The 26,961-nt window shown below is 36.3% G+C and overlaps 1 protein-coding gene across 2 annotated transcripts in view; it reads left to right on the top strand.

The window, feature by feature from the left end:
- Positions 1-26,961, top strand: part of Fbn2 (fibrillin 2) — a 199,313-nt gene that overhangs the window by 98,201 nt on the left and 74,151 nt on the right. For both annotated transcript variants that reach the window (XM_090340122.1, XM_090340121.1), the window contains 9 exons: positions 5,033-5,152; positions 6,103-6,228; positions 7,284-7,406; positions 8,733-8,855; positions 13,165-13,317; positions 14,881-14,934; positions 15,702-15,827; positions 18,082-18,207; positions 23,472-23,591. In XM_090340122.1, the coding sequence (XP_090196248.1) occupies positions 5,033-5,152; positions 6,103-6,228; positions 7,284-7,406; positions 8,733-8,855; positions 13,165-13,317; positions 14,881-14,934; positions 15,702-15,827; positions 18,082-18,207; positions 23,472-23,591 (1,071 nt within the window). The remainder of the gene's footprint in view (positions 1-5,032; positions 5,153-6,102; positions 6,229-7,283; positions 7,407-8,732; positions 8,856-13,164; positions 13,318-14,880; positions 14,935-15,701; positions 15,828-18,081; positions 18,208-23,471; positions 23,592-26,961) is intronic.

The raw sequence follows: 26,961 nt of genomic DNA, 5'->3' as shown, positions 1-26,961 counted from the left end.
TCACTTGGGAACCCCTTGTACAAGAGAAATAAATACAAACTGTATTTAAGGATCAGAATGGACTATCTCTAATTCTGCTGAGATCCAGCCTGATTCAGCCAAGATTCTTCTAGGGAGTTAAGCTCAACAGCAAACAGTTGGAATGACACTTTTCCCAGTTCTCCTAAAAGTGATGCATAGATAATACTACTTTAGTATAAAAGAGATGAGTTAATTCTACACAGGGAGCCCTTGCCAGGGTGAGGATCCTCTAGCCTGAAGGCCAGAGAAAACTTGTAGGATCATTTTGGTATATGACGGGACAAACAAAAATGTTTCTCCTGTGCTTCTTGTCAGCTGTCCAGGGTTGTCTGCCTATATCAAATATAATTATCAATGGTTCACGAATGATGTTATAAATAGGCAAATGTGGCTTGGCAAATTCTTCACTTCTTCTAATTATAGGTTCTATCTTTTAGCAAAACCCACATGAGGGGCTGGGTGTTGGGCCTAATGGTAGAGTGCTTGCTTAGCATGCAGGAAGACCCAGGTTCGATTCCTTGGTACCATATGCACAGAAAAAGCTGGAAGTGGTGCTGTGGCTCAAGTGGTACAACACTAGACTTGAGAAAAGCCCAAAGACAGTGCTCAGGCCCTGAGTTCATGCCCCAAGACTGGCAAAAAGAAAAAAAAAGAATGAGCTGATACAGAGAAAAAGGCGTATTTAAAATTTTTTCGAGACGATTGGAAGTGGGTGAGAGGAGGGAAATTGGAACAAAAACATGAGAAGGGGTATCAGTGTGTGAGAAGTAATGCACCTATTATCTGGTGAATGTAACTGTAACCCCTCTATACATTACCGAGACAATAAAAAAGAAAAGAAAAGAAATGAATTTTTAAAAAGAAATAAAAAACCCCACATGTCACATACTCTACCCTAGATGATGCTGGAATTGTGTGTCTAAAGTTGATAAATTGATCAGTGAATATAAATCTCAGACTTCTGCATTTATCTTAGCACTGTTAATACAGTGTTGTATGGTAGGTGGCTCTCAGTCCTACAAAGTTGAAATTCCACCAGGCTCTGTTTATAACTATTGTAATTCATACCACAAGAGCTTAGTGTTGGAGCACAGTATTGGAAAAGATGTTTTTGATATTCTATTTCTAGTGATAGCTTTAAAGCACTTTGAGTTTATGAAGAAAAAACTAGCATGTCAGAAGAAGCTGAAGGTGTTTTACATTACGGAAGCCCAGGTTAAAATTGGTAACCATTTAAACAGTGCCAATGTCTGGAGGACTAATGAGCCACAATTGCTATTTATAAACTTTTGGTAGGTATGTGTTAAACCAGCTTAACTTGAAAGCAGTAGCAGTGTTAATGAATCAAAGACAAAATCCTTATTCTTGTAAAGATTACTCCTAAGGCTTGAAAATAATTATACTTACTTGAAATTCATTTTCTTGAAAATTCTACTCTATAATTAAATTTTATGACTCTACTAGTGTCTATATAAATCAAAGCACAATTAAGAATGGTTTTAATCCAATTCATATTATTGTATTTGTAATAGTAAGACACAGTTTCTTTTCCCTTGGGCTACAGGTAATCCTAGAGCCTGTGCAAATCAACACCTGATTTATTTTACTAATTCGATCAAGTGTCTTTCAAAGGAAAATATTCTTTCCACTCCTGTAGTTTTGGGATTTCAATCGTTCTTAAAACCACTTTAATAATCAACATTGTTCACAGTTCCTTTACTTTTAGGAATTTAAAGTACTGTCACTTTTCTTAAAAAAAAAATCACAGTCCTATACTAAATCCACTAGCACAATGATGTTCATTGCAGCACTGTTTATCATAGCAAAGATATGCAACCAACCCAGATGCCCCTCAGTTGATGAGTGGATCAACAAGATGTGGTATTTATACACAATGGAATTCTATGCTGCTGTCAGAAAGAATGACATCGCCCCATTTGTAAGGATATGGAAAGACTTAGAAAAAATCATATTAAGTGAAGTAAGCCAGACTCAAAGGAACTTAGGCTCAATGGTTTCCCTCATTTGTCATAATCAGTAGAAACCTTGGGCTCTCCTAGCAGAGATCTGCAATAGAGCAAAATCTTGATACATAAGGCCATATAGTATGAAGCTAATTGAAAGGACCTCCAGGATATTGAAACAAAAGCCATATAACGAATGATTGTTGTCCTTAATGTACTATGTTATCTCATCTCCTTTGCTGTCCCTTGGGTATCTCATATTGTTACAGTATCTCACTTTGTTATCTGATATATTGAATTTATTTGTATTTGATTATTTGAAATTTGATAGGGAAGGGGGGAAAACCAAGACGGGTGGGGAGGGTAGGGGGGAGGGTAATGGGTACCAAGACATGTGAAAGGGTATCAATGTATGTGAATTAATGCACCTTCTATCTGGCAACTATCATGTAACCCTTTTATTAATTACAATAAAAAATTTTAAAAAAAAGAAAAAAATCATATTAAGTGAAGTAAGCCAGACTCAAAGGAACATAGGCTCAGTGGTTTCCCTCATTTGTCATAATCAGTAGAAAACTTGGGCTCTCTTAGCAGAGATTTGCAGTAGAGCAAAACCTAGATACATAAGGCCATATAGTATGACGCTAAATGAAAGGACCTCCAGAATATAGAAACCAAAGCCATATAATGAGTGATTGTTGTCCTTAATGTACTATGTTATCTCTCGTCTCTCTTGCTGTCCCTTGGTTATCTCATATTATTATAGTATATTACCTTGTTATCTGATATATTGGATATATTTGTATTTGGTTATTTGAAATTGGATAGGGAAGGAGGGAAAACAAGATGAGGGGCGGGAGTGAGGGGAGGGCAATGGGGACCAAGACATGAGAAAGTGTATCAATGTATGTGAAGTAATGCACCTTCTATCTGATGAATATAATTTAATCCTTCTATTAATTACAATAAAAATATATGAAAAAAATCACAGTCCTCAAAGAAAATAATAGACACCAGAATTCACCGAGTGGAGTGATTGAATGTTTCCACTCCTGTGAACAAAGCAAAACTGTGTGATCATTAGGAGGTGCTTGGAATAGGAGTCTCAAAGTGAAAAGGAGGCATGAAGTTGCTGTGGTCATTTGTAATTCTGAAGTTAATATGTAGGATTTGGTCTGAGGATATAGTTTAGTACCAAAGCCCTTGCCCAACATGCAGGAGGACCTGGGTTCTATCCTCAGTGTGCAAAGTAAATGAAACAGAAATAAATGATTTAAAGTCATATGGAAATGCAAAGTCAATAGTAGATTTTGGTGATTTGTTTCTTTTGACTGAGAAAATAAGTAAGTGTGTGGATGTGATCACTGAGATGTGATTCGGAAGGATCTAAGGGCACAGATTGGGATAACAGCCAAATTGGCAAAAGCAGAAAGAGCCATCATAGCAACAAGACTCTTTGGGAGTGATTTCAAGGGAGAAAGAAAAGATCCCAAGAAGAGACATTATGTTTTCCCAGAGAGTTTTCCTAAAGGGAAGTGGGTTGGGTGCCTTTTCACTTAAACAGGGGTCAATGTTGAGATACATAAATGACACATTTGCCATTGTTGGATTTCAGTGATGTGCACACAGAATTTCATTGGCTATCAAAATTTCACTTTCATGAAGAGAATGGTCACTAATTATATTACATATGCCTGCTAACACTCTAAACTCTCTTCTTTTTCTCCTTTTGCTTCATTCCTTTGGCTCAGTAGAATTGATGTTATCAACCAAAAGTTTAAATGTAAGTGAGTTGTAAAGGGATGAAAAGGCGTTTGGATGAATTACAAAAAACATTTAATCCATTCATTGCTGTTTTTATTAGCCTTTGAGGTTGAGGGGTTGAGATTTACTTTTTTCCTTTACTGGAGAAGGCTTTATTGCATTCAGCTTAAGTATTTATATAATGAGGTTGGTGCCTTTGACAAAGTGCAGTATTTTTGTTCACACTGTGTAAAGAGCAGTCTATTTATTAAAATAGTGAACTTGTGAATTGTATTGTTGTATTCTCTAGTTTATTTAAACTGTATTGTTGACAGCTGCTATGTGTACATGTGATGATAAATAACTCTGCCTTTAGAAGATAGCCAGCATTTTAACTTGCCTGCATTAAAAAATAATACTTTTCAACCATTGCCAAGAAAAACTACATTAAACTTAAATTGTCATAGGTGATTTTTCTGGGTTCTTCCAGCTCTGATTTTTCAGTCTATGCTATGATTTAGGAATTCTCTGAATTCTGAAGTGAATTTGCAGTAAGTCACGACTTAGAAGACCTTGAAGTGCAAAATGGTAGCTTTGTCACATTTCAGATCAGACCTAATATTTGCATAATACTTCACTGTATGTGTAAGAAAAAGAAATCTGTGCCAATTTTAGACTCTAAACAAATCTGAAGTGAATGAAAGCAATTGACTTTATTTTAGTCACTGTTCATTTTATGGCCCCATGTGTTGTTTGCTACAAAATAAAACATCATAGATAAAGAATTGTGCTTGGGAGTGAATTTACAAGAAGTAGCAACAAAGAAATTCTGTAATCCATCATCACCTTCTTTAAAGCAAATAGCAGTGACAATAAGTAACATAACTATATATTGTCAAAAAAAACGTTTTCTTTGTTTTCTGGTATTATACAAAGCCTTAGATAGGATAATCCTTTGCCTAGAATCTTATGTTAAGCAACATTATCAGCCTGTTGGCATGAATGTTGTTCTTTTGGGGCCTGTGTTTTCATAACCAATGGGAATTATTTCAACTGAAAAATCATTATTTCTTGATGAAAGCAAACTTGCTGTACTTTCTAAGAGGCAGTATCTTTTGTAAATCTTCAGACTGACTTCTGAATATATTTGAAGTAAGGAATTTTTATTGCTTTATAAATATTCCGCTATTTAGACGATTACCACTGACTGACCTTCTCTCAAATTTGGGAGGGCTAAAGGTAGTTTAAACAAACATTTCTACAGATGGAGTGAAATATGTAATGGTTTCTTTTGCTGCTCACAGATGTTGATGAATGCACATCAAATCCCTGCACTAATGGGGATTGTGTTAACACACCTGGATCATATTACTGTAAATGTCATGCTGGATTCCAGAGGACCCCCACCAAGCAGGCATGCATTGGTAAGGCATAGCTAAATGTTCCATGGTGAGGCAGTGGAAATGGTAACAACTCTGGCATAGTAAGGCAGTTTTCCTTCACATAGGAAAGGCTCCATGAAATGTCATGATTTAGATTATTGAGGTCAAAAGTAAACTTGGTAAACTAAAACACAGAATGATAGGAGTGCTGTTGTGTTGTTACAGATTTACTTGGCAGTACCCACAGTGGTGTTAACTTTTAACATAAACCCTGTCTCCATATATGCCTCGGGCAATATAGTATTTGATTGCAGAAAACTTCAGTGTATCATCCTCTTCTATATCACCACTCCCTTTCTCCAGCTAATACCACCAATCCCTTTCTCATTCACTGAGTTTAAGATTCATGGTTATTTTCAACTGCTGTTTTCTTTTAACCCCAGACACAATCTTTTCTCAGTTTCATTGCTACACCCACCACCATCATGGTGCAAAGCACCTCACCGCTGACTCATCTCAAAATTCTTTTACCAGATGACTTTTCTTTTTAATTTCCTATTCCCCCAAGGGTAGGTGCTTGAATCAACTTTTCCCAGCAGCATTCATTCATCATATTACATCTAATCCAGAAATTCTGCAGTTACTTTACACTTACCCAACATCTTATATTGACTTTTTTTAAGGTTTTCATCCACTATGTCAGAAACAGCTGTACCAGTAATTTTTGTTTTCTCTCTTAAGCCCTTAGCATACTCTATTTCCTTTTTTTCCCTTTCCCTCTTCGGCCAATATATGAGCTGTAAAAGTGCTTATGCCTACCTTTCCAAGAAGAAAAAGATGCTGAGGGATGGAAACTTTGCCAAAAAAATACCGTGATCTTGAATATTGCATGTAAAATTCAACTGGGCATTGCAAATGACATTTATTATCTTAATACTCCTATCTACAAATATTACAAATGATTAATATTTGGTCATCATTTTTCTTCCCAGATATTGATGAATGCATCCAGAATGGTGTTCTTTGTAAAAATGGCCGATGTGTGAATACTGATGGAAGCTTCCAGTGTATTTGCAACGCAGGCTTTGAATTAACTACAGATGGAAAAAATTGCATTGGTATGGCAATCTTTTTCTCCTTACAAATAGTTTGAATTCAGTGTCTGAGTGTTGTCTCCAAGCTACTTTTGCTCACGGCTAGTGCTCTAGCTCTTAAGCCACAGCTCTACTTCTGGATGTTTGGTGGCTAATTGGAGATAGAGTCTCACAAACTTTCTTGCCCCGGGCTGACTTTGAACTGTGATTCTGAGAGCATCCTAAGCCGTTAGGTGTGAGCCACTAGCACCTGGCTACAAAAGGGTTTTCAAAGCTATATTCATTTTATTAAAATTTATTAGTCTCGTAAAAGTGATGTACAGAGGAGTTGCAATTAAATAAGTTAAATAATAAATCTATTTCTTTTTGGAAAAGGTTATATATATACATATATATTTTATTTAGAAATACACACACATATACCATTTCCATAAGAGCCTCACACCTCTTGTATGAAATTTTGTCAGGTAACTTAGGTAAAATATAAATGCACTTAGCAGAATACTGCTTAACTGAAGGAACAGTTTTTTTTTAATGTTATCACCATGAATAATTAATGCTTCTGGAAATTTCCTGTGTGCTACATATTTAATTGTAAGAAAGTTATTCTTCATCAGTTTAAATAGTCATTAGTACCTAATAGATTTTAAAGTTAAAATGCTGAGAAGATAGAGGTCTTCCTTTCCAGTCTGTGAGAATATCATTACAATCTAAATTTGTGGACATGGATTTTTAGCATGGAAATACTTATACATTGAAATATTCTATACACATCAGTAGCAGCATGTATTATTAATTCATCAATGAAAAAGCAGATGCTTTCGCCTTTATTACATTGGTTTTATTTTCAAGAATTGCTTTTCTTGAATAAAAATAAAACCTTGATCATAGCTCCTGTGATTTTTTTCTCCTCATGTTTCCGTATAGTAGAGATCTTTCCAATTTTCCATACTATTTCTTCTCATCCAGTTGGCATTGTTAATTTAAAAAAAAAAACAAAATCTAAATTGGTATAGCTCAAATCCTAGTGGAGGTTTGATGAGGAAATCAGTGCCCTCAAGTCACTGTTTATTCTGCAGACCATGATGAATGTACAACCACCAACATGTGTTTGAATGGGATGTGCATTAATGAAGATGGCAGCTTCAAGTGTATCTGCAAGCCAGGATTTGTTCTGGCTCCAAATGGGCGATACTGTACTGGTATGTATGGCTTTGAATGAGAAGGTAAACATGAGTGAATTTGTCTACTTCACATTGCTTTCCGATTTTTCACATCTCTTGATAATTCAGTAAAGTGGGTGACTATAAAGCTTCATAGGAAAACCACACAGTCGTCCAGGCAGTACTAACATATTTACAAAAGTAATAATGCAGAAAAAAAAAGAACCGACAGATTTGTTTTATCAAGTGTGAAGGAGACAGTAATATCTGTCTACCTCACATGTGAGTAGAAAAGAAGACAAGATCGTACAAGATAGTCATTTTTATGTTTCCAGGAGCATATTTTAAATCATTTACTCATTAGTTCTGTAGAATTGCATCTTTTTGTGGAGTTGACTTTGAAATCATTTGGAATCTTACTATAAATGAAAATTTTGATTTAGTGAGGACATTTTGAAGCGCAAACTCTGGAAATAACTAGTAAGCAAACAATGGATATTGTATTTATTTTCACAATTCAAATTTAGTACGATGGAGTACATTTTGTAATTCTGACTTGAAGTAAGTCTGTTTCAATTTCAGATTCCTTCTGTTAGACAAAATAAATCCAATAAATAGATTGTCTCTATATGCTCCAAATAAGACTCACTACTAATCCCTATACATCCAGTGAAATTCCATGAATAGAAGAAAGACAGAAAGAGAACTAAGAATGATTCCCAGTGTTTCTCAATAAGAGGTACATGTTTGGCTACCCATGAGGAAGGTGTAAAACTGAACAGAAATTTCGTATGCCTGGTATGTCATCTCAATATTAGCTGTTTGGGATTTTACACAATACAGGAGATGAGCATTGTGATCGAATATGTAGAATTGTGTGGCAGTGGATTTTTGCTTCAGCATTTTTTAAGTTAAGATTACTTAGATCTCAATAATTTTTGCCTTCTGGGAATTACTTTTTAGCAACTTCTTAACTACAAATGCTGTAATTCTGAAATTTCCATAATTTGGTGGCTCTCTGAAGCTTATTTCATCTTTTGAAGAAGACATTTAATGCTGGAATCCATTCCGTAAACTCAAGGGAATTGAAAATGAAAAAAGATTCCTCAAATTATTTTATTCTGAAATGAACAAATAATAAAATAGCATCTACCTGAGTTCAAGTAATTTTAGTGTATCATAGCTTTTGAAGAATTCTTTTCATTTAATTAAACAAGTTGTTCCTTTCTGAAGATGTATAATATCTATTCTGATATTTATATGTTCCTCTGCAAACCTCTCAACTTAGAAGGTTAATAATATGTATAGTGCCCCCAAGTCCCCCCGGCTGTTCAGTAATGGCTGACTTCTGACACTCCCGGGCAGACATTGACGAGTGCCAGACCCCAGGCATCTGCATGAACGGGCACTGCATCAACAATGAAGGATCCTTCCGCTGTGACTGTCCCCCAGGCCTGGCTGTGGGTGTGGATGGACGTGTGTGTGTTGGTAAGAGAAACATTCTAAGTGGCAGCACTTGAGCAGAGATCTGTCTATACAATGAAATAGTCTTCATGTAAAAAAAATAACATCTAGAAAGAAGTACTGTGGTTCACCATGGTAGAGTGCTAGCCTTGAGCTAAAGAGCTCAGGAACAGCACACAGGCCCAGAGTTCAAGCCCCATAATTGACAAAAAAAGAAGACATTAATGGATTTGTCTTAAAACCATGCCCAGGGAACTAAGTCATGCTATACCCTGAATGATATCATTCATAGGAAATGTCCAGAATAGGAAAACAGAGTCAGTGCATATAATTGCATATTGCTTTGGGTGAAGAAAATGGGAATGGTGAGAGAAAGAGAGAGATGAAAGCTAAAGGATATTTTTGAGGGGATTAAAGTGTTCTAAAAATCAACTGTATCTGTGAGCATGCTAACAAAAACCTACTCAATTGAGATTTTAAATGGGTAAATTCTATGGTATATAGATTATTTTAATGAAGCAGTTCTATATAAAAGAAATATTGGGCAGAGAACCCAGTGTGTTTTTGTTTTTTAGAGTTAAGAATTTTTAATTTTATTTTATTGTTGGGATGATGTACAGAGGGGTTACAGTTACATTCATCAGGTAGTGGATACTTTACTTCTTGAACATTGTTAGCACTTCCCATGTTTCTTTCTCCCACTTTCCCTCCCGCCAACCCCCTCCCATAGTGTGTTCTTACTATGCTGGCATTTTAAACAATATTATAGAAATGAACTCTAAAGACAATATTGATTTTTTATTCCTAACAAATAGATGGGAACACAGAGACTATAGTATGTCATTGGCATTTCAAAGCTCAGACTGTGTTCCATTAATAAAAGTAGCAATGTAAGATTATAAAGATACGCTGGTGATGTTTTCTCTCCATAGGAATTTTGTGAACCTTCAAGGATGAATTAGCTATGGGGCACCATCTATATTTCAGCCTAATCTTTGAAACAGAAATACTGGCTTGAAAATATATTTAAGAAAAATGAAATTGTTAGACATAGTTGGTAATACTTAAAGTACCTCTGTGAATCAAAACATTTGGGTCCCAAAGTGGCAGTGGAGGAAGGAGACAAGAAAGGATGAACAAGAATCTGCAGATGCAGATAACCTGTTCACTCAGATCTATCGCTCTGGCCAGGCTAGACTTGATTTCAGCCTGCAGGTTGTCAACACTCTGGTCAGGGTTACTTCAACTACTGCTGCTAAAAGAATGGGGCGCCTTCCTGCTTAGATAACTAAAATATTTTTGTTTCTCTTAATATGTTTCCTTATCTTTTACTCTTCCCTAAATGATTCTTTTGAAGTCTCCAGTGAGAACAAAGCTAGCTTGGAAGGGAGGAATTTTCTTTTGCGTTCAAGTAATACCCATGTGAGTTAAACATTAGGAGTTCAGTGTTCAGACATGAAGGTTCATGTTTCTTTTGTCCTCACACAGAAAGCATATCAGAAATAGGTGGTAAACCTTCCATAGTTTTATTCTTTTTAGTGAACCTGTCAAAATAAAAACACTACTAATATATACAGATAAAAATGCTTTAAAGAAGAAAGAAAAGAAATAGGCAATGAGAGTAATTGCAAGGTGTGTCCTTTTTCCTTCTTTTGGTTAATTAAATTACTATTAAATATCTTATTAGAGCAAAGCATTGAATGGTGTCTAGCCCAAGACAAAAAGTTCAGTAAGTAAACTATTATTAGTAGTATTGTTTTATGCAATAAGATTAAGGGCATTTTTAGTGAACAGTTTTGTTGTGGTTGTTGTTGTTGCCATCCTGGGCTTGAGCTGAGGGCCGGGGCACTGCCCTCGGGCTTTCTCAAGGTTAGCACTCTACCACTTGAGCCACAACACCACTTCTGGATTTTTCTGTGTATGTGGTACCAGGAATCAAACCCAGGGCTGCGTGTGTGCTCGGCAAGCACTCTACCACTAAGCCATGCACTTGGACCCAGTGAATAGGTTTTTTTTAAAGAGTTGTTTCTTTAAGTAGTAAACAAGCCAATTCTAAAGAAGAAGAAGAAAAATAGTTAGCATTTTCATTCATATGTATTTTCCAGTGGTTCTAGAGTTTACAAATCACATGGGAGAAATCCTCAGAAAATTTTATTCTTCACAAGGAGAAGTGTCAATTTGTTGGTAGATATCAATTTGAGAGATATAGATTAACCCTTTTGGTTTAGCAACTTTGTGATTGCATTCTGAATATACTGCTAATGTTGGTGTCCTTTAGCTATCCAACTGAATATTGGCTTAGACGCATTTCATAGTATAATATGTACAGGGCAGAGTTTGTGAAGGAAGAGTCAACTGTCCTTGTGAAATAAAAGAGGGAAATGCAGAAGCCACCATTTTCTTTGTACTTTCTGTGTGTTCTAGCCATTGTGCTTAACAAATTCGCTCTTTGTTTATTTTATTTAGATAATCAGATAATAATAAGGAAGGTGTCAAGTAAAATCTCCCATGGAACTCTAGTATGTCTTCATATGCCAAGAAACTTAGTTAAAACCTGAAATATAAGCCAATGAATGATTTTATTCTTACATTGGTTCTAAACACTGTATGTGTATATGTTCCTAACATGCAAATAAAAATGTTTACCAATTTTTTGTCTTCCAAGAAAATCATAAAAAAATCACGTTGGAAATAATGAAATATTTATGTAAATACTCCTTTGTATTTGGCTATTGGTGTGTAACTCAGAGTGAAATTAGTCACAGCAGAAGCAGAAAGATCCTAAGTAGTGGTTCCCTGGGCAAAGTCCATAATATTTTCTATTGGAGCATACCAATACCTTACTGTCTAATCCATCTTAAATCTCAGTCCTTCAATAAGCAACACCCCAGAACATAAGAAATCAGTGGAAGGATACTTCATATAATAAACATATGCCATCATTTCTACTAAGTTATGAATAATTATGGATATTTATGATGGAGGTTATCATTTGTGGAATTACTGTTTAGAAAATGGGTTGCTTCTCTAGACTTAATGATGATTTCATTTTTTATAGTCCACCATTTACTGCCTCATAAAAGTTTAGTGTATTTCAGGGGCCGGGAGTTTGGCCTAGTGGTAGAGTGCTTGCCTAGCATGCATAAAGACCCAGGTTCGATTTCTTGGTACCACATACATAGAAAAAAAAAAAGCCAGAAGTGGTGCTGAGGCTCAAGTGGTAGCCTTGGAAAAATCCAAGAACAGTGCTCAGGCCCTGAGCTCAAGCCCAGGACTGGTGCAAAAAACAATTATAGCATATTTCATAGTTGACAGTAAGAGACCTGCACAGGGTGTGCTTCTTTGGAATGTGGTTTGACATAGTGGAAAGAGGAAGCCCTTGGAAGTTATATGAACTTGTTCTGAGTGCTCGCTGAGGCACTGGACATTCCAGGGCTTCAAAATATTTCTAAAACCTTCTGAGCCTCATCTCCTCAATGACGACTATCCTATAGCGTTGAAACTTTGACTTCTCCATGAGGTCATGTCTGCAGTGGAACGGAGCACCTTGCCAAGGACTCTGACTGCTCATTTGTTATTTTTTACAACTAGATTTATGGACTGTACAAAACAGAAAGTCAAAGGCAGTGTCCTAAGGGCAGAACAAAGTAGGCTCAAGAGAAATTTCATGGTCAGTCATAGTCTGATTTACAGAAGTAAAGCCTAGCGTGAATGTACACAGCCAGTGATTAGAGATCAACCTTAAGCTCCATGAAAGGCCTATGAGAAGTAGAATCCTGGATGTTTGTGTGATATGTACTGTTTGCTCCTTCCTTCCTTCCTTCCTTCCTTCTTTCCTTCCTTCCTTCCTTCCTTCCTTCCTTCCTTCCTTCTTTCCTTCCTTCCTTCCTTCCTCTTTCCTTCCTTTCTCTTTTCCTTTCTTTCTTATACTACTACTGAGGGTTGAACAAGAGCCTGGACACTCTTCCTTAAATTTTTCACTCAAGGCTGACACTCTACCACTCAAACCAGAGCTCCACTGTTTATTTTGGTGATTAATTGGAGATAAGAGCCTTTAGGATTTTACTGTTTGGCCTTACTTTGAACCATGGTCCTCAGATCTCAGCCACCTCAGTAGCTAAGGTATGAACCAAACATAACTTTTGAGAACAAAAAGGAAAGGCAGAGGAATGTGGATTTGCACTTAGGGTTGACTTCACTCTGTGAATGTTTGTTCATTGACCACCACTAGGAGATGTTAAAAATGCAAAATAAAATATGCTGGTTTATAGGGTTAATGAAGCTTTTCTTTTGGAGATCTCTGTCCCTCTCACTGTCCTTTCATTTCTACTAGATACTCACATGCGCAGCACCTGCTACGGTGGCATCAAGAAAGGAGCTTGTGTGCGTCCTTTCCCTGGGGCCGTGACCAAATCTGAATGCTGCTGTGCCAACCCAGACTATGGGTTTGGAGAGCCCTGCCAGCCATGTCCTGCTAAAACCTCAGGTAGTCACATATGCCACATTCATACCTGACAAGAATCTTGTTATGCAAGATTAAATATGTAGCCAAGGAGTACAGCACTTCTGACATGGGTTGTCACTGTTTTGAATGAAAGAAGAGAAACCTTTATAGAAAAAGTATGGTGTTCAAGTACAGTGTACAGGATTACAAATGGTAAATTTTCATGTAAAAATATGCCTACTCTATGTAAAAACATTATGGTGAATTTTTTCTTTTGGTCGGTAGTGGGACCTGAACTCTGGGCCTTGGTGTTGTCCCTGAGCTCTTCAGCTCAAGGCTAACACTACTACTAGAGCCACAGGTCCACTTCCTGTTTTCTGATGGTTAACTGGAGATAAGAGTCTCGGGGACTTTTGTGCTTAGGCTGGCTTTGAACCATGATCCTCAGATCTTAGCCTTCTGAGTAGTTAGGATTACAGACATGAGCTACCAGTGGATGTTGTGTTGTTTTGTTTTTGTTTTTGTTTTTTTGCTGGAAAATTAATCAACAAATCAATAGTAGTGACAATCGATACTTTTTACATTGTTGATAAAAGGTAGTCTAGAAGGAAAAGGAAGGTCATCAGCAAAGTAGCATAGATTGGGAATGTTTGCCTTCCAGAAGACTACCTACCATTCTAGCAACATACTTAGGCTTTCAAATTACTTGCTGTTATTACTTCATGTTGATGAACCTTGATTACATGAGTAAGAGACTGAATAAATATTGTACCTCCACGTAATTGAGAATAAAATGCTACACATTTTATCAAATGGAACACCAAGAGCTGCTTACCTACAAGTGCAGTGACCTTGAGCATGTTATTGTTCTTACTTCCTCTGGTATCCCAGTTTTCTCCCTTGTAAGACAGATGGGTATTGAGAAGATTCAACAAATTATTGAGTGTGTGTGTGTGTGTACGTGTACTTTAGTAGTGGCACTCAGCAAACAGTATTATGTAAGTTTTATCTGTTAGTATTTTCTCTGATTGCTTTAAATTTTACATAATTTAGATACTGAGTTTTCATATGTAAATACTACAGAACACTGGGAACAAATGGCTCATGCCTGTAATCCTAGCTACTTAGGAGGTTGACATCTGAGGATTGTGGTTTGAGGCTAGCTTGGGTAGGAAAATCTGTGACTTTTTACAGTAAAAGTGGGAAGTAGAGCTGTGGCTCAAGTGGTAGAATGCTAGCCTTGAGCAAAAGGAGTTCAGGGACAGTGTCTAGGCCCTAGGACTAGAAAAATAAAAAAGCTACTGTTAACATTTACCAATGTATTATTATTATTATTGTTGTTGTTTTTGTTCCGAATGACATTTCCTTTTATATTTACTTTGATTTATTGATTTTTTATTTTATTTACTTTTCAAACTCATGTAATTTTGTTATTTTTATAATATTAGTATTTATGTTTACATGTTAGAAAATACTAATTTTTTCATTATAAAAACTAATTCACATAATTCTTCCAAAATGTAACATTGGGGTTTTGTAACTGAATTGTATGTAGAATTGTCATGATTTAGAGGTTGTAATTTTTTCTTTGTTTTTGTCATACAGCTGAATTCCATGGCCTTTGTAGTAGTGGAGTAGGTATCACTGTGGATGGAAGAGGTAACTAACCAATTCCCAGTCTTAAATGATTATATAACATGACATAGAGCTTCACAGCTAAATTATGAATATCTATGTGATTATTCATTTTGTCGTCCCCGCTCATTAATTTCACAGTATCTTTTTGACATTTTATAAGCACTCAGGAGTTGTACAAAGAAGTTTTATTCTGATACATCTGTAGGTGCAAATCTTGATGCGGCTCATTTCTTCCTTCACTCTCATTCCCTTTTCCCCTTCTCAAACCAATCTCCACCAGCTCCATTGTCCCATTTTTATACATTGTACATAAAGGATTTTTTTTTTATCATATCCACCCTCCACCTTCTCTGTTCATCCTGTCCTGCGTCTTATATCTACACAAACACAAGACTTGTTTCATAATGTTCTTCACGTTTTAGTGTATGCTAGTTTAGTGTCCTGTATCTTTCAATTTTATTTCTTTTAAAAAAATTTATTATCAGGGTGATATATAGAGAAAGGTTACAGTGACATTCGTAACATAGTGGGTACATTGCTTCTTGGACATTGTTACCCCTTCCCATATTTTTCTCCCACTTTCCCTTCCCCATTCCCTCCCAAGCTGTAAAGTTCATTTCCAACATCAATTTCATTTCCTTTCCTTATTTTATTTCCTTTTTCTTTCTGTAAGGCAGGGAAATTTGTGAGTTTGCAGAGTAAATCACTACCTTTGCTGACTGTTCTATATCAGAGCTATCTTTACCTACAGTGAAAGTTCTGTATTAAACTTTCTATGCTTAATGCAGATATCAACGAGTGTGCTTTGGACCCCGATATCTGTGCCAATGGGATTTGTGAGAATTTGAGAGGTAGTTATCGTTGTAATTGCAACAGTGGCTATGAACCAGATGCCTCTGGGAGAAACTGCATTGGTATGTTACTCACTACGCACTCTTGCAACCACCTTTTTTATAATATAATCTCACGGTTCTGAAGAGGAATAAATATAATAAATCAATGACTACAACTAGAACTCTGGATTTCCTTTGTAGGGTGCATTAATGTAAAAATACCAAAACCACCCAAATTTTAGGGAATTTCTTAGTGATTCTTACAAGATAAGAATAGCATTTTCTCAAATAATTTATATATACTCAATTATTGGTTTATTGTGTTCTGTGTATTTCTTTATTCTGTAAGTTTTCACTAGGGGATGGATAGCTTTCAAAAACTAAAAAATTGGTGTGGGTAATAGTAAGCCAGGAAAAAAAAAATGTCATCAGCTACACTTAGTAAGGAAACGACTTCCTGCAACATAGGTAAAGATGGTCATTGAGATAAATATCTCTTTTTAAACTTATAATAGAAAGTTTGAAAAGAGCTATATGAAATTTATGTTTAATAAATATGAAAGAGGAGGAAAATGAGAAGGTTCATAACATTTTATTAGTCTACTTGTTCACAAATTTAGGAAACATCTGAATTTTACTGACTACTTGAGTCCATTTTACATAATGAAAGTTAAATTGTTCAGTCATTATTTGTGACAGTTTTTATAGCTCCCCTTTGCAAGCAAGTGTCAACAATTCTTGTCGGAAAGAAGCATGAATTTTTATGTTTCTGGTATTGACTTTTATTATTAAGAACAACCATTAAATATCAAATTGAAGCCAGGTATACAGAGATAGAGTACTGTATTTAGAATAGATTGTGATACCTACAGGGGAGGGCACTAGCAAAAGAGTGCTGAACATTTCTACAAATATGCAAAATAATATTTCATTCACTAGAAGCAAAGTCACTTCTGGATAAGCTTCTTAGTTTACTTTACTTGAACATATGGATACTCTTACTAGAAACTGCAGAAATTCCCTGATGTAATTTAGTGAAAAACTTAAGCTAAGATTTTTGAAAAATGAAGTCATAAGTTTGTAACAATATAATGGAATTTTAAAAATATAACCTCAAAATTCAGAATTGGAGGAAAAATATAATTCCCAAAGAGAAAAGGATCAGATGAAAGACATACTACAGTATTATCAGTGATGCTGGAATTACTGGCAATGTGTTTTCCATGTCTTCTTATGATGGTATATTATTTGATAAAAGTACAGTCATCACTTATAAGACTAAAAATGGAACTTTAAATGAAAAGAACTCTACCCCAACTACAGTTTTTATTTCTGTCATCAGCTACACTTGCAAAAACAAAGGAGCAATGATGAATATAGAAGCCAGTGTGAGGGGCCGGGAGTGTGGCCTAGTGGTTAACGTGCTTGTCTAGCATGCACGAAGACCCGGGTTTGATTCCTTGGTACCACATACATAGAAAAAAGCTGGAAGTGGTGCTGAGGCTCAAGTGGTAGAGCTCTAGCCTTGAGAAAGTCCAAGGACAGTGTTCAGACCCTGAGCTCAAGCCCAGGACTGGCAAAAAAAAAAAAGCCAGTGTGAATTTCTGAACTTGGGTTTAGATCATCTTCTCTAGGGAGTTCTAGTATGCTAAACACAATGTGTTGCTCATGTTCCATTTGTAGCTAATTGTTTCTGAGATTAAAAACATGATAAAGTAATGAAGATATTTTTCCTTCTTTTTCTTACAACTTTAATTAGAAAACAATGAAAAAACATGATTCTTAGTATTGCATATGATCAGCTTCAGTGTACTTTAAAACTTATTTAATTAAATCCTATTTATGGTTGGATTTTAAAAGCATGTGAAGGTCTTTGCTCTTTACTGTAGGACTTCAAAGGAACTTAAATATATTCGTCAACATAAGCATGTCCCACCTAAATAAAATGTGATCTAGCCAGGTTTGGTGGCTCACATCTATAATCCTAACTTCTCAGGAGCCTGAGATCTGAGGATCAATGGTTCAAAGCCAGCCTAGGAAGAAAAGTCTTTGATAATTTACATCAAGTAGACAAGCAAAATGCCAAGAGCGGAGGTATGACTCAAGTGTTAGAGCCCCCACCTTGAGTGAAAAAGCCAAGCAAGACTGTGAATGTTGCGTTCAAACCCCAATACCAGACATTAAAAAAAAGATAAAAATCAGGCTCTTTAGCATAGGATGGAGTGTGATCTAGTACAAAGTCAGAGGCTGATGAGAATGAACAAAAAGCATATATCTGTTTCCTGTGAAATATGTTTAATGTAAATATCTTCTATCTTCTAACCATTGCTTGTAGACATTGATGAATGCTTAGTAAATAGACTCCTTTGTGATAATGGACTCTGCCGAAACACTCCAGGAAGTTACAGCTGCACATGTCCCCTTGGCTACGTGTTCCGGGTGGAGACAGAAACCTGTGAAGGTGAGGTTGTCTTTTCCACCATACTTAGGAACGGGAAACAGCACATAGATATGCATAAACATTAATGACAGCGATGAAGCAATGTAAGCAAAAAGCTTTTGCGGATACCTTTGTAATCTCTTCTAGCTAATTTGGCAGCTCCATGAATAGTATGCATCTAGCCCAGTTAATAAACACTATCACTTTTGTTCTTCTGAGACAAAATATAAACACTTGGAAAATGAAGAAAAACCAAAAAAAGAAAAACCCAAGAAAAAGAAGAGTAGAAGAAGCCCTATTATCTTACTTGCTGAAATAAAATGTCAGATTTATGTTTACTTTTGCCCTTTTTCAATACCACTGTGATCACTGGAGCCGGAATGACACCGACAAAATCAGCTTGTAAGCATTTTATTTATGAAGTAAGGAATCTCCCCAAAAGTTTGGACCAGAAAATATTTGGAGCAAAATAAAAATCACTTATAGTCATAGGAAACTTGTCTTTTCTGTTTGATACCTTTTCCAAAAGAGATCATTTGAGCTTACAGATCATAAATCAATGTTTTAAAAAAAAAAAAAACAAACTTCTTCTGCCTGACTTGATAATGCATGCCTGTAGTCCCAGAACTCAAGAGGGGAATTCAGGAAAGTTTGAGGAGAGCCTGGACTACCCTGTAAGCTCTGTGTCAAAAGCAAAAACAACAAAAACCAGAACAAAGCCTGGTACCATTAGCTCAAGCTTGTAATTTTCATGAGATTGAGTTCTGAGGGCTATGGTTTGAAGCCAGAGAAGGCAGGAAGGTCTTGGAAATTCTTATCTCCAATTAACTACAAAAAATAAAATAAAAAAGCAGAGGTGGAGTTGTGACTTAAATAGTAGAATGCCAGCCTTAAGTAAAAGAGCTAGGGTTACTGACCAGGCCCTTAGTACAAGCTCCTCTGCTGGGGCATGCACCCCCCCACACACACACATTGATTTTTCTGCACGGGAAGTCAAATAAGTTAAATACTTAGAGTCATCCTTCTTTTCAGTGAGACAGTGCCTGAGCGCATCCTACTATGCTTTTCTGTCTTGATCTAAGTATTGTGTATTACAGAATGATTTGTGGTATGACTACTAGTCATTGGCCCTGTTTACACCTCACTGTGTGAAACTGAAGAAGACCACAGCATTCTCATATCCAATGACTAATTGCAATAACAATTTGTTTTTAAAGATTTCATCCTCAACTACTGTGAATAGCTCTTTCCTTATCTGTGAAAGTGTATGTCTGACTGATTCCACAGCCAGAAAGATTGCAGTAGCAATAGACTTCAAACAGGATATTAGCCTTCTCTCTTCATCTTCCTGCATAACTTCAAAGCATTCTTATGAAGAGAAACAAGTTAAGATTTTTGAACAAGATTCCAGAACACAAGTAACTGTGCTGACATTGATGAACCACTATTACAAAGCACAGTTCTGAGTTTGGATTGAATTGAAGCGAACCATCGAAGAAATGGTAATTAGCCTTAAAAGAATAAGGAGACAACAATGATACAAAGAACACAGCTATTTTTTTCCTCCATAGATTTGCAGAAACTCTCTAAAGGAATTTCTCCCAGTTGCTGAAGTCTTTGAAGATTTCCCTTCTCTACAGATGATCAGGGATCAAAAAAAGTTAGGGATATCAGTCAGATAGAAGGGCTTTCTTTAAAGTTCTTACTTTGCAAATATGCAAAGCTTCAGAGTCTTTTTTCTCTAGCTTTCACTGGCTCTTCAAATAGTTGTTATCGCTGAAAGTTGCTCTGAGAAACTTAACCATATTTCCTCCAGGAGTTTTTGTTTTGTTTTGTTTGGGGGAGATGAAATGCCTAAATACTATTTTTGTGTTCCCTCACTTTTACACTTTCCTCCCATTGGCTTTATTCATCTTCTCTCTTGTCTGTTGGAAGGCAAGCTTTGGTTAAGTCTCAGGAAAGTTTGAGACCCAGAGCAGCAGTGGGTATGGTCTTGACTAATCCAGGAAACTGTTCCCTGTCTGCTTTGAGAAGACGCTTAGTGTTATTCTTAGAACTAGGTCCTTGATGATATGGACAGTGTGATTCTTTGTAGCATGGACAGTGAATTACCAGTAATTATTTAAAGAATATCCCTTCCATTTGAACGAAGAAGGTGAAGTCAGAAGTTACTGGGAAATAAACTTCCAAACAAGTAAAACTCTGAGATTCTAACACTTACTTTAACGATAAAGAGAAATAGCCAGTGGTATTTTTAAAAAAAAGTATGGGATCCAGGTACTGGTGGCTCCTGACTAAACCTAGTTACTAAAGAGGCTGAGATTTGAGGATTGCTATTTGAAGTCAGCTGGGGAAGGAAAGGCCATGATATTCTCTCTTTATTTTTTAATTTTTATTGAAAAGATGTACAGAGGAGTTACAATTACATGGGTCAGGTAATAAGTACATTTTCTTTGAAGTGTCACCTCTTCCCTCATTTTCTCCCAATTTTCCCTCCCAAACCCACTTTCTCTCAATGTTTATCTCTACTTAATCACAGTAAATGCCAGACTAGGCACTGTGGTTCAAGTGACAGAGCACTAGCCTTGAGCACAAAGGAGCTCAGGGACTATTCCCAGACCCAGAGTTCGAGCCCCAGGGCTAGAAAAAAAATATGGGATAAATGTTGAAGCACTTCAGTAACAGATCTGGCAACAGTGAGAGAGTGATACACAGTTATTGTGTTCAAAGGGCATTTGCTTTAACAAATGGGAACTCTTTAAAATCTGTCATTCATAGGAAAGAATTTTATGTTAAATAAATGATAGAGACATTTTCTGGCTCCAACCTTATGAAAGTAAAACTGTTGACCATAGAAATGTTATCCATGGTCAATTTATTTCTATGCCTTTGCCCACTATTCAATTATTTTCAGTTTATTAAGTCTGTTGCAAGAAGAAACCCAAAGGACACTAATCTCTCTTTTCCCAGGCCTCCTTATTTTCACCATAGCATGCAAACAGTAAATACATCTGCTGGAAGCAGTTCTCTTCATTCTTTCTTTCTTAACTGAAGTCCAAAGACAAGACGGAGAATTATTGCCAGATTTACTGCAGATTCTTGCTTTCTGTGTTTGTATTTGCTATATTCACTAATTTTGCTTGAATTCATGTGTCCATCCAGCCTATGTCCAATGTCTTGATTTTATAATCAATACCAATAATAATAGAGAAGTTCCTTTATATTTCAGACTAACGTTACAAAATCCTCATTTTTCTTTTGCTGTTTGAGCTCTGAGAGTTTGTGGAAGTTAAAATTTTAACAGCAAGCACCGTAGTGTAGATTGTGTTTCCAGTGACATAACTAGTTAAATGTAAACCAGATGTGCTTTGAAGTCTTGTTTCCAGGAATGTCCTGTGAGCTGTTTCAGTTCCACGACATTTATAACGTAAAATCTTTGTATTTAAAGAAAACTAAATAACTGATATTTGTAGTTGTCACTGCATGTGTTTGTCGTTTTCATATTCTTCATTGCTTAATTTAAAATACATTTTTGAAACTATGACATTGACATTTCTCTTTTGAAGGATTTCTTTTTCACAAATGAAATTAGTAGGACAGTGAATCTAATCTGTAACCTCAGATTAGTTATCTGCTTCCTTTATGGTTATCTAGTTCTTTTATATTGTATTTTTCTACGAGAATTTTAGTATTGTCAAATGTGTTTCCATTACAAATCATGATACATTTTATAAAACTTGCCTTGTGAAAACAAAATATATTTATATTTCCTCAATTTCTATTTTCAAAGTTAGATTAGTTCTTGGATGCTTATTTAATAATTTCTTTTGTGGGTCCTGGGGCTTGAACTCGGCCTGGGCACTATCCCTGAGCTCTTCAGCTCAAGGATCCCACCCTACCCCCTGGGCCTGGGCTCTGTCCCTGACCCCTTCAGCTCATGGCTGCTGTCCTACCCTTGAGCCAAGCCCTACTTCCCGTTTTCTACAGGTTAATTGGAGATAGGAGTGTCAGGTCCTTTTGTGCCTGGGTTGGCTTTGAACCTTGATCCTCAGATCTCAGCCTCCTGAGTAGCTAGGATTACAGGTATGAGCCACCACACCGGCTTATTTAATAATTTTTAAGTAGCAGGGCCAGCCTTTATTTTCTGGTTTTTAAATTTTCGTTTGAAGCCCTCTGACTTGAAACTCCATTATGAGCCCTCCTTTTCCCTTTCAGATTCAGTTTCGTGTTTGTTTACATGTTTTCTTTAATATAAGAAGATGTTATAACTCAAATGCAGAGGGGAAAGTGTTATGTGCAACTCAGAAACTTCACTGTTCAGTAGAACATGTCTTGAAATTTATTGACCCATATCAAATAATCAACTACATGGAGAAAGATAGCTATGAGTCTTTGGTTAATACTGAGTGGTTGAAATTTTATTAAAAGTGTCTTTCATGTTGTGTCTTTTACTTTCACTGAAGATTTTATTGGTTGTATTAATTAATGTGTTGAACCATTTAACTTGAAACTTTCTTTAGAAACATCATGGGAATATACTGTGACTTTTTGCTTCTGATCATCAATTGAATTGTTCAGATTATAGGTACAATAATAATAATTATGGAGGTCTCCTATCTAAATTGCTTTCATTTCATTAAGTTCTTGTAATTTTTTTTCCTGTCATTTGAAACTGGAGCCTTAGGCATAGTAATGCTAGTTCTCTACCCAGACCTTGTTTTTCTCATTTTATCATAATTGTATTTGTTTAAAAGAAAATTCATTAGGCTAAATATGAGAGGCTAACTGATAATGAAGGTGAGTAGGAACTGGAAGAGAATTCTATGCCCAGGACAAAGTTTTGGTTCTTATTTTCCAACTTGTATCCAGGAGTTTGAAATGAAAGCCAACATCATTCCTTTCTTTGTCTTTAAAGTCTTGTGGAACCATAAGCGACAGAAATAATCAATCTTTGTTCAATGCACATTGCACCTGGAATTACATCCCACTACAAGGGAAAACGAATCTAATTTATTACCTGGAGTGTGCATTGAAGGAGCATATACTGAAACCTTTTCAAATGTGCTGTTCCCTGTAGTCCTGCCGAGTCCACAGACATGGCAATGTGTAACTCAGCTGTAATAAGCATGTGTCTCCATTCTCTATTCACTTTATGCCTTGTAGATCGGTATTAAAATGACAAGAGCCAAATTTACCAGACATTCTGGCATAGCATGGTTTGTTGGAATAATATTTTCCAGAAACACAGGGCAGTTCTAACAGAATCTTTTCCTTCTGCGTTGCAGATATAAATGAATGTGAAAGCAACCCATGTGTCAATGGGGCCTGCAGGAACAACCTTGGATCTTTCAATTGTGAATGTTCCCCTGGCAGCAAGCTTAGCTCCACAGGATTGATCTGTATTGGTAAGAACTAAGATTTCACCTTCTTTGTAAAGGTGAATACATATCTCAGGCCTTCCTGAGATAAAAACAGAATATGATAGTAGCAGAGAATGAAGGCATAGCCTAGACAGGCTCTCATCTGTGTTAGAAATCATTTCCAGGAGTCATTCCATTAGCCTGAATAAGTATAATAAGTATATTATACTGTAAGTTATAAGAGTTCCTATAACAAACGTGTGTGTAGACACACATAGATGTTAATCTGATCAGACCTTAGGTATCAGTACAATTTATTCCCTTACTAAAGACTGTGTGTGTATGGCAGTACTAGGGTTTGCACTCAGGGCTTAGTATTGTCCTTAGATTTTTCGCTCAAGGCTGATGCTTTCCCATTTGCACCTCAGCTCCACTTTTAACTCTTTGATGGTTAATTGGAAATAAGGGTCTTACTGACTTCCTTGCCCAGAGACTAGCTTTATACTGTAATTCTCAGATTTCAGCCTCCTGTGTAGCTGAGATTACAGGCTGAGCCACTGGCACCTGGCTGGCAGACTTCTTATAAACAATCTATCATAAATGGAACACATACACAGAATTTATTATTTTTTGCCTTTTCATCCATCACAGGTTTATGGAGTATAAAAATAGAAAACAAGTGTTTTCTTGCTTTTGGAAATCTCTGGAAAACAATGCCAAACTAGTATGTCTCAAAAGTTAGTTCTTTATTCATTAGTGAATATTAATTGCACAAAGCAGCCCATTGTGATTCGTCCATAAACACATATAATGTGTTTTGATCAAATTTATTCAAATTGCCTTTTCTTACTCCTTTTTCCTCACTTTCTGATGATTTTAATGGTTTTATTGTTGTTTTTGTTCTCGCATATGAAGTACTTTGAGCTTATTCACCCCCCCTTATCCCTCTCTCCTTTTTATCCTCAGATAGTTCATCCCCTCCACCCCCCCAGACCCCTTTACATTCATGTCCATTTTAAGTCTAGATTCAGTTCTGAATCAAAGCAAGACTGTAATGGATCACTGGGAGGAAAAGTTCAGCATATGCAGAAGGGATAAATCTTCCCCAGTAACTGTTCTCTACCTCAGATGTCAGTGGCCCTCTTCAGCAGGCATGCCATAGTCCATACCATAGCTAGTGTCATCTTCTAAAGTGAACTGCATCTCTCCAGATAGGTAGGAAGGTATTTCAACTGGACAATAGTGCCAAATAAACAGGCCATTTTTGTGTGTTCTTTCGCCAAAATGAATTTTCAATTTAATGTTTTCCAAAGCTAGTGTATTTTCAGCATTATGTCTGATGTTAACCATATGTAGTTGGATCCTGGAATAGCTATTTGTTATATGACTAGAAATGACCAAGCCCAGAATTATCAATGAAAACCTCTTTGGAAACTCAGCTTTTCATTTCTCAGTGTTCAGCTGTAGCTGCTGGAATTTCAGCTTTGCTTAACTCTTATTAGGAATAGGCTGCTGTCTGCCTGGGGCAGTCTTTTTGGTTTTAAGAGAATTCCAGGTGTTGGGTGGTGGGGGTGGGGAATGGTTGGATCTGTAAGGCAGAAATATTTTTGCTAAGGCAGAATTTCCAACTGAGATGGAGTCATTTTATTATGCAAAGGAAATGAACTCAGCATTAGTCTAATAATGTCTCAGAAAACTAAATCTGTGAGCCACTTGAGCATCAAAGATAGCTTATGCTTCATCTTATACACTTTTATTATTTTGGCCTTTTGTCCTTAGGCTTATTTATGAAACAAAGCTTTGTTATTCTCAAGTCATTACCTCATTATTATGATTTCCAGCCATTAAACACCACCATATTTTCTCCAGCCAGTGTGCTCTGTTTTCATATATTAGTATCAAGTTTGAATATCTCAGCCTAGAACTACTCCAAATTTCACCCAGTATTTCTAAAGTTTAGACTTTATTTTATATATCATTTTCCTTTAAAAAAGGTATTTCCAATAGAAAATAAAAATATATAAATAGGAAAAATACATGTACTTTCTTATAGAGCTGTCAGTGAATCTAATCAGTGATCAGCCTACAGATATCTGATATGCAGGATGTAAGTCTATAATTTCGGCAATTCCATGGTATGATTGCTTATCTAAAGTTACACTGCAGCTGAGAGTTTGGCCTAGTGGTAGAGTGCTTGCCTAGCATACATGAAGGTTTGGATTCTATTCAGCACACATAGAAAAAGCCAGAAGTGTTGATATGGCTCAAGTGGTAGAGCTTGAGGAAGCCCAAGGACAGTACTCAGACCCTGAATTCAAGCCCAACAGTGGCAAAAAAAAGAAAGAAAGAAAAAGAAAGAACTTTGGACAGGAGTATAGCCTAGTGATAGAGTGCTCACCTAATATATATGAAGTTCTGGGTTCAATTCTTTGGTATGACATACACAGAAAAAGCCAGAAATGGTACTGTGGCTCAAGTAGCAGAGCACTAACCTTGAGCAAAAAGTGCCCAAGATAGTGCCCAGGCCCTGAGTTCAAGGACTGGAAAAAAAAAAGTTACACTGCATATGATTTACTCAGATACTACGAATATTTTAAGTCTTCGAATCTGCTCTTCAAACTCTCTAAATAGACTGCCTTAATAAATAGTTGTATTCTGCTTGATCCAATAGGAGGCTATGCTTGATGAGTCCTTTCTGCGTGTCACTGCTCTGATTCGCTGGCCCTGCCATCCATAGCCATGTGCTTCTTCTTGATCTGAGCCTCTAGTCTGTATGATTTGAATGGACATGACAGGACAGAGACTTTCCTGTCATCAAATCCCATATTTTCTGAGTCTTCATCTTCATAGTATTAGCAGTATAATGTACAACCTATCACTCATTCTTTCTCATGAAGTTTTTCATTTGAAGCCTCCCAATCACCGATGTCTTCTTATCCTCACTATTCTGGCTCATTTTTTTTCCATTTCTTTTGCTATATGTTTCATTTTTCCCTGATATCTGCCATAAAGTATCCTGTCAACCCATGGGACTGTTTCTCTGTGTACTCATCCTTAGGTCCTGTCTCTGCTGACTCAAATTTATCTTGTCATCCTCAACTTTTTTACTAACTACAAATGGGTGTGTCTAATCCTCTGTCATTATCTTTACTTGGATGTCTTAGAGAAATCTCAGAATAACATACCCAAAACCAAATTACTATTTTCCAGCTTGAACTTGAGTTTTCTACGTAGTTCCATTTCAGTAAATAGAACTCCGTGCTTCCAATTGCTACTCCCCAGATCTTTAACTATTCATTGAAACCTACTGATAATTCTTGATGTTAATCCATATTTTAACCAAATATCTATCTCAACACCAATAACCCCAAATCTAAATCTTCATTTATTTCTCATCTTACTATACCCCCGTCTT

This window comes from Megascapheus bottae, chromosome 10, assembly GCF_031878675.1.
Source record: "Megascapheus bottae isolate mThoBot1 chromosome 10, mThoBot2.hap1, whole genome shotgun sequence".
Taxonomy (NCBI): domain Eukaryota; kingdom Metazoa; phylum Chordata; class Mammalia; order Rodentia; family Geomyidae; genus Megascapheus; species Megascapheus bottae.
The sequence above is the reverse complement of the archived record's forward strand: the minus strand, read 5'-3'. Positions and strand labels throughout refer to the sequence as shown.